Source organism: Coturnix japonica, chromosome 23 (genome assembly GCF_054131305.1).
Source record: "Coturnix japonica strain WE chromosome 23, WE-NBRP24, whole genome shotgun sequence".
NCBI lineage: Eukaryota > Metazoa > Chordata > Aves > Galliformes > Phasianidae > Coturnix > Coturnix japonica.
Window position 1 is genome coordinate 9,510,538 of NC_140685.1, and position 10,787 is coordinate 9,521,324.

General features: G+C 42.3%; 1 protein-coding gene across 2 annotated transcripts; it reads right to left on the bottom strand.

Moving 5' to 3' along the window:
• Positions 1-3,637: 3,637 nt before the first annotated feature.
• Positions 3,638-10,632, bottom strand: UTP18 (UTP18 small subunit processome component). Of its 2 annotated transcripts, XM_015880244.3 has the most exons (14): positions 10,349-10,632; positions 10,118-10,245; positions 9,936-10,031; positions 9,351-9,430; positions 9,052-9,137; positions 8,374-8,499; positions 7,813-7,987; positions 7,401-7,501; positions 6,429-6,519; positions 6,105-6,228; positions 5,089-5,263; positions 4,727-4,869; positions 4,330-4,386; positions 3,638-3,766 (listed from the first exon to the last, which is right to left on the bottom strand). In XM_015880244.3, exons 1-13 carry the CDS (start codon positions 10,613-10,615, stop codon positions 4,362-4,364), a joined length of 1,617 nt encoding a protein of 538 aa, XP_015735730.2. In that variant the 5' UTR covers positions 10,616-10,632; the 3' UTR covers positions 3,638-3,766; positions 4,330-4,361. The 2 variants fall into 2 exon arrangements, with proteins under 2 accessions (XP_015735730.2, XP_085378696.1); XM_085522570.1 differs by lacking the exon at positions 9,351-9,430.
• Positions 10,633-10,787: the final 155 nt, after the last annotated feature.

The window sequence follows — 10,787 nt, forward strand, 5'->3', positions numbered from 1 at the left end:
GAGCACTTGATTCCCTCTGAATTAATCTGCTGGGTCACAAAACCTGCTCATTTTAAATTTTTGGAAGATTGTTACATTTTTTTAACCCCCTTCCACACTCTTCAAATGACTTTGGAGACTCACAGTGGGCTGAGCAGCAAGAGATCAACTTAGGCCTGCAGAACAAGAAATAAAAGCAGCAGGACCAGATTGACTTCTGCAAAAATACAGTCCTGCAGGACTTCTGGGGCAGATGTCACTTTGCACTGGAGGTCCCATCTTTAAGTACAATACAAATATACACAAGTAGGGACTCTGGGGCAAAGCCAAGGGGACTTCCCACAAGGAAGAACAGGAACGTGTGGCACAGGAGACTTGGATTTGTGGGGAGGGAGAAGGCAGAGCAAGAGTGAAAGGAAGCACGCAGCCCTCCCATTGAACCCTTATCTTCCTTCCCAAACTTGGATATAGCTTGTCCCAGGGTGAATTCAGCCATGCAGGAGCCTCTGTTTTGTGAAAAGTCAGGTTTGTTGCATGCACCTGAGCTGCCCTGGGCTGGCCCTGCCTTCCACCAGCTGCTCCATCACTGCTTCAGGCCAGGACTCAACATTCCCACTACACCCCATGAGCCCCCATCCACACAGCAACATCCAGCTGGCATTTCACCAGGCAAATGCTGCAGAATAAGGCCTTCATACACATGCCAACACAACACACAGGTCCTCGAATTCCTTCAAAAGCTCCCAGAAATTCAGGAAATTGTTTCCCAGGAAATAACTACATGGAGCTGCTCAGTGTGACCTCACAGACACGGCCGTGTGCTCTGCTGTTAATGGTGCTCATAAATGCTGCACTGGCACTGCGTGCTGGGACTGCTATTTGATATTTATGGAGTCTGGAGCAATTTTGCCTAATAAAGTTAATGAAGGATAAGTTACTGTCTGGAGTATATCAATCTCTTCGTTTTCACCGCTATACATAAGCATACAAAATCATTGCCATAAAAAAAAGTTAATAAACGTTTTTCTGCAAGTTTTCTTTCCCACCCCTTCCCACAGGCCTTTGGGTGGAAGCAGTGCAGGCGCTCAGGTGAGGAACTACAGCCTTGGGTGCACTGCACACACCAGAAACAGGAGCTCCAGCCACGTCCATAAGAGCAAGTGATCATTTGCTAACGAAATGCAGGAAAACAAGGAGGGGAGCAACCTAATGAAGCAATGACACGCTCATCAGGAGCATCATCTAGCTGCAAAGGAGCTCCATTAAAAACATGGGTAACTTTCCATGGACTTAAAACTGTTATGAGCACTAACAGCAATTATGCGCCTCATATTTTTAGATTAAGAGCGCAGGCTGAGCTGCAGATTTACTTCAGTTCCAAGGGGTTCCTCTGGGGGGACCAGAAAGACATGGAAGAGCTGCTCAGAGGACAGAGCAGGAACAGGCAAAGCTTAGAAGAGATGGAGCAACTCATGGTGAGGAACCAGGAGGGGGTTGGGCCCTGCAGCACTCCAAGTCCTTAGCAGACACTGGTTTGCTGAGGCACTCTGAGTGTGCAACTGTATTAATCAAATAGTTTAGCAATAAGTATCATTCTGAGTGTATTACCAAACACTTCTTGGTTTTGTCACTTGTATTTCCTGCAGAGCACCCACATGGGCTATAGAAATCATGGCATGCAGCTTCTTTGGGACTGTTGCTGAGGGCTGGGCTGCTTACTACATCACTGCCCTGATGGTTGGGACAAGTTATACCTCCAGTGTCACTGGAATTTGCTTTATTGACAAGAAAGCAGACAGCTGATGTCCTTCCCCTTGTGTCAGAATGCCTCAGAGATGTAGGGGGAAGTTTGCTGCTTAGCTCTTAATGGCTTTATTTAACGTCTCACATAGAGAAAAGACAGAGGGTCACAAAATGTTTCGGACCTCAGACAAAAACTGTTCTGTTCAAAAGCAGTTCGAGCATTATTAGACATAGAGACAGCAGGATATTTATGCACATTTATAATTAAGGTGATTATTTTCAGATGGCTCCAGCCAGCTTCATTTCATCTTTCCCCCCATCCTCCTGGACTGCCTCCTCACTGACTCCCAGAGAACCACAGGAACCGATGGAGTTCTGCACAAGTCTGACTTTCCTGCACCAACCTGAGCCTCGTTGTGCACCTCTGCCAAACCTCCCAGAGCTGCACATCTTGGAGATTTCCTTTCTAAGCACAAGACTAATTGCCTTTAGCTTGCAAAATTGGACAAGATCACAGCCCGAAGGGGAAAGGCTGCGGTGATAAATATTTAATGGGTCACATCAATAAAAGTTATTTTGCCAAGGAGAACAGCAATAGAGGAAAAGCAGAGGAATAATTCATTAAAAGAACTTCAACTGAGCAACGTCAGAAAAAAAAAAGCCATGCTAGGAAGAAAGGAATTAAATACCAGTGCTTTAAACAGGTCAGAAGCACAACTTCTGCTAACACATAGCAAATGGGCAAGGCTGCATTTTTCAAAGTGAGATGAAAACTGAGGCATGAACAGCTCAGGTATGGTAATTGGGTCCCATTGCAACACATCAGCACATCAACTTCTTGCAATAGCACCACCTGTTAGGAATCTGGTCAGTATGAGGAAGTGCCACTTAAGAGAGACTGATAAAAAACAACATAATTTTTTATTTTTAAAGCCTACCCTCTTAAAAGTCATTAGAATTCCAAGAAAAAATGATTTAATGGTCTCATGGACTGTATCACACTACTTACACCTAACAGGGAAGTACAGAACGGATTAAAAAAGACCAAGTCACATTGAGAACACTACAACCAAAACCACACTTGTGAGGCTGTCCCAGGTAAAACTGATTATTATGTTCATGGTATTATACAGACAGATAAAGGCTTCACGTGAAGGAGTGCTGCCCTCTGGAGATGGCACAAACCAGATCCAGTTTCCAGATCTCAGAAATCTGACAAAACTTCCACCTCAACTTGATTTTATTCAGATTTGTCTGTGCTCGTGGCTTAATTTCCCTGCTCTGCACTGGGGTATTTAGTTTCAGTGTATCACTACAATAAGTTCATATATGCTAGTCAATTCAATACTTCCATATCAAACTATTTCTGTGAAATCAGGTTCTCATCTGGGTGGCCCTAATGAGATCAAGATTTCACAACTGATTAAAAAAAAACAACCTTGAGCAATACTCTACTTTGCTTACAGAACGAACGGGGTCCTCCCTGAGGAATTAAAACCATGGCACAAACAGCCAGCTTTAATACATGAAACATTAAGCACAAATGATGGTGGTGTTGCTCCGTCATCAGTTTCAGCTATTTTGAAGTTAGAGCTGGCCCACAAGCTGAACTATAAAACCTGCACTCACAAGGTTTAAGGGTATCTTTCTTGCTCCTCTCATCAGCAAAACAGTTCTTCCAGCCAGAATGGTCCCTGGCTGATGGTAAAGCTAAAGCCAAACACACAGAGGAGAGCTTACAGTTTAAACAAAACTGACGTTTTAGTGTCAACACTGGAACACATCATGTTCTCATAATAACTAAAGAGTATTTAAGCATTTCTTGAAGACATTAGTTTGATTACCAACCATCAAAATCCTGCTTAGTCGTTTGCTTACACAAAGTATGGGGAAAAAAAGCTGAAGGAACTCGTCAGAGAATTCATCAGATACATTTATTAAGTAAAAACATTCACAAAACACAGATGTTACATTTATATTGTTCAACTTCCATTTCAAGAAGTTTGCTTGATTTTGTCAGCATACACATTGCAGGTTACAACACCTGGGGAAAGATCAGCACAGAGAACATTGTTAGCATGCTCAGAACATTTACCTGTCATGACTGTTTACATAAGCTTAATGTACAGAAGATGAATCAGCTTTCGATGTGAATGGGCTGAGCTTCCAACCTTTAACAGATTTGAGGTCAGACAGCCCTACTGTGTTACTGACAAGGCTACGGGACATTCCAGTTTCCCACAAAAAGAAATAATTCTCACAAGCTACACTTAAAATTTCAGTTATTGATGTAACCCAAATTTTCAATCACAGACCTGTGAAGTCATGCAAGTGTCTTTAATGCTTACAAGTTTTTAACACAGCTGTCAATGGGACTGGGCACATTTGGCTGAATTACCAACCGCCCTTCAGAGCATTATAAGAAAAGCTGAGCTAAACAGGACAACCCTGAACCTCTCCCTTGTATTTTCTAATGACCCAGACGAGACCATTTCAATACTACACAACTGAGAACTTCTTGCTGCCACCTTTGATGAGGTGGAGGTAGCAGAATGAAAGGAAGGAACATCAAGACAATCTTGTCAACAGCCTGAGTGCTGCTTTTACCTGAGATATTAGTCCATTTCCTCCTGTATCTTTTAGAAATCTGAATAATGTTTCAACCTGAAGAAAAAACACAGTTGAGACAGGTGTAAAGCTTCTCAGTAACCTGTTGTACACATAATATAACACGCAATAATTATTTAGTAGTATCATTGAGTATTCTTCCAGTAATTTACTACTATTACTTATTTGAAACACAGATGTAGTAAAAGCTTAAAAAGAAAACAAAATGGTAAAAACCATCCAATATCTGCTGTATCCTTCCTACTTTTATTTATAACATTTCACTCTGAGTGAAAATCAGATCAAGTAATCAAATTTCACCTTTTAGAGTCATCTGCATCACCATACCAAACATAAATATGTTACCAGGGATTAAGCAAACAAACTCAGTACGCACCTGAACAACAAAGCTTTGCCTTTGTTGTTTGCTATAGAGAAAAATCCACTTCTAGGAGAAAAGTCCATAGACTGAGTCAGATAAATTTGCTTTCTTCTGAACACTGGGAAGTTTGAGAATACAGTATACGATGGGATGTGCACCTATTAAGAAAGACACAGATAGTCACATCAAGTAGGAAAATGCAACCAAAATTCAAATCCACCAGAATTACCCAGAATTTTGTCAAGGCTGGCAAAATTTCTCAGTGAGGAAAAACCCCTCCCACCTGGAATCAGTTTGACCACATTGGCAGGATTGCACTCTATTTTTTAGAAAGAAGATACAAGCAGTATTACACCAAGAAAAGAAGCTGAACATACCAATTTGACAGCCTCATCAGCTTCATTGGAAGCCACAGCCAAGATTTCTGTGGTAGGATTGAAGGTCACTGATGTAGCAGAAGTGACAAGGTTCATTATGGCTTTAACTGGTTTAGGATGGCTTTCTTTGACACAGACATCAGTAGTATACAAGTTCACAACCCCAGAAACAGAACTAAAATGAGAAAATAACAAAATCCATATTGAGAAACAGCATTTATGGTTAACTTGTTACCTGTAGCCAATAATCAACTGAAAGATCATTAGCAAGTAACTATTCAGTGCAGTTTGTAACAGTATTTTGTTCTATGATTGTGTTTTGCATTACAGTTTGTTTTAGTACAGGGGTGTGATGGGTGGGTAGAGAGAGACTCTTAGCTGGTGATCCTTGGTACACCAACCTCTTATGTACAACAAATTGAGACCAGAGACAGTTCAGTATCAGAGTTTGAGGTCATTAAAGTTTTTCCTAAGGAAATGCATGCTGTACTTAAACATTTAAACAACAGTTAGTTGTTAAAACTGATACGCTAGCTGCTAGCAACCATTAATTCAGAAATACTTTCAAGCAGTATTCAGGCTCAGTTGCTGCAACTGTCAGAGTCAAAACATCTTTATAAATGCTAACATGCTCTCTCACAGCAATCAAATTAGGATTACAGAAGAGAGCAAACTAGAAAGGTGGAAGAAATGAGGCCCCAAATCGACATTTGTACTACAGAAGTTCCCTTTGTGTGATTTTAGCTGCATAATTTCAAAATTAACTGCTAAACCCACTGCATGCCAATAGGAACATATTAAGAGCAATGCCAGTATTGAGCATGTATGGTAACTTACATGTACATGGAACAAAATAAACAGTTATCATAGATAAGACAACATTCATCTACTCACTTCTACTATAACTTTATTAACACCAAACTCACTCTATCTTCCTACGCTCTTACCAGACACAAATTCTGAAAAGCTTCAAAATGAGACAGGAAGAAAATGAAACACCCAAGTTATTCACTTACCCACACGCCACATACTGGTTATTTTTTGAAACAGCAATACACTTCCCTTCCAAAGAGCCTTCATCTTCAAATTTGTGTAGGCACTTCCTGCTTCTCACATCCCAAATGAAAACTTCGCCTTCCTCTATTTGCAGAATAAAAGAGGTTACAGAATCCATGCATATAAGAGATACATTCATCTGTCAAAACTGTTAAAATAGATTTCAGAAAGACAGCTGTTAGCTTATATACAGCTATCAAATAAAGAGGATGTAAGGACTGATTTACAAAAACCTAAGCAATTTCAATGGAAGTACAATTAGTACAATCAAACAGAGCACTTACTTGAATAGCTGTATATTTTACTGCTGTCTGAAGTGAAAGCACACGCAGTGGTTCTTCCATTTACCTTCATAGTGCTGATCAGTTCTTTTGTCTATAGGAGGAAATTAACAATGGTGACCTAATCTGCCATTTCAACCCTTTCTAGGTTGAGGTATTCCTGAGTCTGTTTAAAGGACATCTCTAAAGCCTGAAATATCTGTCCCACACAAACCTTACGTTAGCTACAGTAGCTTGGCATTAAAAGAACACATCAGTGCTTTCAGCACCCACAGTCCAGCACACAAGCTCATGCTCAACCAATTTGTTGTTACACAGTTGGTGCCAGTTCAATAAATGCTCATTTCCTCCCTCACAGAGCGATCTCGATACAAAAGGGAACTCAACTTGTTTTAAAAATATTTTTCCTAGTTATTTCCAAGTTTGAAACAAGTGCAGCTGCCATCAAGTGGCATTTTAAAGTACAGATTAAAAAAAATCTAGGTTCCTTATGAATCACAGCAGATGGAGTGATTCATGACCACGGTACACCAACACACACTAGCAGTACTCCCAAAAAACAAGTCCCACATTTCTTCCTCCCTCATATTCTCGTTCCCATGCTGAGACTATTGGTTTTGTCAGCACATTTATGCCATCAGTTGAAAGAAATCATTGACAAATGGCTTTTTCCAGTAACCCACCCTCCACCTCCCCCCTCCCAAAAAAAAAAAACACCCCCAGGAAACTCTAGACTTCACTCCATCACCAGGCCCACAAAGAACGTGATCAAAGAAGGTTCTCTGACATCCCCAAACCATCTTTCATAGCTACAGTTAGCTCATAGAGCAGCTCACTTTCAAAGGCTGTCACAGTATGTCACTCCTCTTTTAACTGAAAAAATGCATTGCTTCTCAGATTAAAAGGCAAGCAATCAGATTCAAAAGGGAAAAAGTATCAAGAAACTGAAACTACATGAATTATGGAACAAGCTACCTTCATTGACAGCAAGTGAAGATATCCTGACATTCCAGTGAGAAGCATAAATGATCCATCTGGAGAGACTTCAAAGTTTTTGACAAATTTTTCCTCCATACCTTCAAAAACAGTGATACAGAACTTAATACTGGATTTACTCACTTGCTTCAACTTCAAGTCTACAATGAATTTAAGTAAGACCCTGCTCCACCTTTTCACTTCTGTAATATACTACCAGGACAATGTTATGGGTTAGACATTACACAAACCTGGGGTTACATCAAAGAAACTAGAACTAAACATACCATAGCAGAGCAATAGACATTGCTACCTCCAGCAACTCACTACACTTCCTTTTAAAGCAAATCCACATGCTCTCACTACCTCGGACAGCTTTAAATGCATTCAGACACTTAGATCACTAACTTACCTCTTACTTGAGGTACAGGAATAATACTTCCACCCATCATGTCATACACGTAAAACATTTTATGGTGAGTACCGGTGGCTATAACCTGTTCTCCATCAGCACTGAAACGAGCTTTGTAGATTGGAAAACTCTCTAAATAAATGCTCTGTATTTTTGGATTCCTTATGCCGTCAACCTTAAAATAAAAATTAAAAAAGGCAATCAGATTATCACATTAATTATCAAATATATTTACAGAAAAAAATCTTACTGATTCAGCAGTACCAGAGAAACAATAAGAAATGCACCCAGCTGGAAGTGTTTTTCTTCCCTACATACAGTCCACCTCTCCTCACCGTGTAAATGAGGCTCTCCCAGCCTTTCTGGACATACTTCAAATCCCTTCTTGTTACTGTCTCACAAACACTTTAATCAAATAGACTATAATTTCTAATATGCTTTTACTGCATCCTCGTGGATGTCACACTCATCTCGTGCCTTTGACCACTTCACTGACACTAGGCCACACCAAACTGCTAATAGAACTGCTAAGAACCCATTTGTACTGTTGAAATTCTTCACCTGAAAGAGCGACACTGATCGATCGCGTCCAGCAGTCAGAACAACCTGAGCAGATGGGTGGAACTGCACGGTTGACAGTTTTCCATCAGCAAGACGTTCCTGGTTAGCAGGCAAGCAGTTCTTCATCTAGAACACAGACCAAGCAATAAACAAAAGAACACAGCTTACAAGTTCAGTTACGCTGATGCCTACAATGACTTTTCAACAGTTTGACACCAGAATAAACAAAATAAGTTTGCTAAGTTGCTTCAGTACAGCAGGGTAGGCATAAAACTGGTCAGCCTGTTGATGAAGAAGTCAGAAGGAAGGCTAGCTGACATGGCATGCACTCCTGCTCATCTGCAGTAGCTGTAAGGGTAGTGTAAGAAAAACTTATCTGAGGGCTCCCATCTCATGAACCATCTCAGTACCCCCAAAGTGATGGGAAAACTCCATTCTCCCTCCACACAGACTGAAATCCCACTCCAAAGTGCTATTTAAAAGTACATTAAATAATTCCTACATCAACACATCTCAATTTGTTTCATGTCTTCATAACATCACCTACCCACTTTCTCTGAAGCACTAATATTTAAACATTATGATTACAGGAACAAAAGACATTCATGTAAGAGCTAATTTTATAATGAAATCAAAGCATGTTCACAGACCAAACTAAGGTGCAATGACAGGCTTTACCTCCAAAATACCTCTTGGCAGGGATTCTGAGCTTGATATGAAATTGCCAGTTCTGCAGAGCAGATCATCATCTTCATCACTCTCACCTAATTAAAAATAGAGCACACTGGAAAGCTCAATTAACTCCCTACAGGAACAATAACAAGAAACAAAGAAACACACTGAAAGAAAGAATAAAGCTGAGCATCCAGCTATATTCACACAAAGACTTATCAAACACCAAAAACAAGTCTTTTTTCCCCACAAGCTGAATAGAGAAACACAGAAAGTCGTATTAGAGCAGTAAAAGGTTTCTTTACTATCACTTGCGGCTTTCTTGGATTTCTTCCTGTTTTCTCTATCAGCCCATGCAGGAACTCCTCCCATAGCTTGCTGAAATCTAGCAAGAAAAGGGAGAGGGGAGAGAATGAACACCTTGTTTAGCAAAGCCATTTCTTTCTACCTGGTAAGCACTTACAGGAGATAACTATAACTCTGTAAGGTGACTCATGCTTCTTTGAGCGATGCATGTTCATACCCAGGCAAACCGAGCAGGCCTAAATTTCTACTACAGTATCCAACTCTATCCATGCTTTATTCTTATACAGCACATTAACATCTTCCATCACCCCAGCTGACAAACAGCATGTCACCTCAGTTGTTTTATGGAATAACTTCTTAGAAGTAAACAAGCATTAAGTTGATAAAGAAAAGTCAAATAACGGCGTTACTCTGGATCCCATAGTCACTGTAAGAAGCACTAACTGAGCAGCGCCTCCCAGGGCAAGAACAGCTCCAGGGCTGAAGCAGTTTACAGCAGGAAAAAGACAAACAGGGGCTGAGAACGCCAAGTCTATCTGTACATCACTTAGCACAGCTCACTACAAAAGCCTCAATGAACTCACTGCTCTTCAAGCCTCGCTTTCAGCTTTTTCTTCGTCAGTATCTTGTCAGCGTCGCTTTTCATCAGCTCCCTCCTGTACCGGTGGGTCATGTCGATCCTAGAGCAAAAAAACACAACAGATGCACAGCTCAGCTCAGCTCAATGGAAGCCGATGGTCACTGTACACCCGCCGTGTGATCGCACCTTTCCTCGGCTTCATCGTCCTCATCCACCCACACGGGCCGTTTAACGTGGGATCCCGCTGTTCCTTCATCCTCCGATTCCGACTCCCTGGATCGCTCCGGCCGGGTCCCGCTTTGAGCGACGTTCAGCTGCAACAAACCGGGCCGGCTGTTGTCAGCGGGGCGGGCCAACAACCTGCCCCGTCCCGCCGTGTATCGGATGCCGCCCCCATGCCCGGTACCCGCCCGGTACCTCGTTGCGGCCCAGCCTGTGCAGCAGCTCGTCCTCGTCCGCCCCGATGCTGTCACCGAACACCAGCTCCTCCAGCTCCCGTTCAGCGGCCGTAGTGCTGGAGATGGCCCGTAAGTGCCGGGCTCGGTGTGACGCTTCATCCTGCACCGCCGTGTCCTTGTGTTGCAGCCGGACCCGCTTCACCACCTTCACCTTCATCTTCATCTTCTTGCTCCGTCCCGTCCGTTCCGGTTTCCCCGCACACACAACACGCGGCACCGCCCGCATCGCCCCACGGGGACACCGGAACCGGAAGCGCCGTTGAGCACCCACGCGGTCGCACTCACACCCTCCCCTCTCCGGATTGGCCGGGCCCACACCACGTGATCAGGGAGCTTCCCCAGGCCGCGAGGGCTGTCACGTGACCTCCTTTCTTCGCCTTATTTCCTTCCTCCCACCC

Coding starts and splice junctions, on each gene's coding strand:
- UTP18 (XM_015880244.3), bottom strand. CDS start 10,615: ATGCGGGCGGTGCCGCGTGTTGTGTGTGCGGGGAAACCGGAACGGACG. Junction 10,246..10,348: donor ACAGGCTGGGCCGCAACGAG/GTACCGGGCGGG, acceptor GGTTTGTTGCAG/CTGAACGTCGCTCAAAGCGG. Junction 6,520..7,400: donor TTCACTTGCTGTCAATGAAG/GTAGCTTGTTCC, acceptor TTCCTCCTATAG/ACAAAAGAACTGATCAGCAC.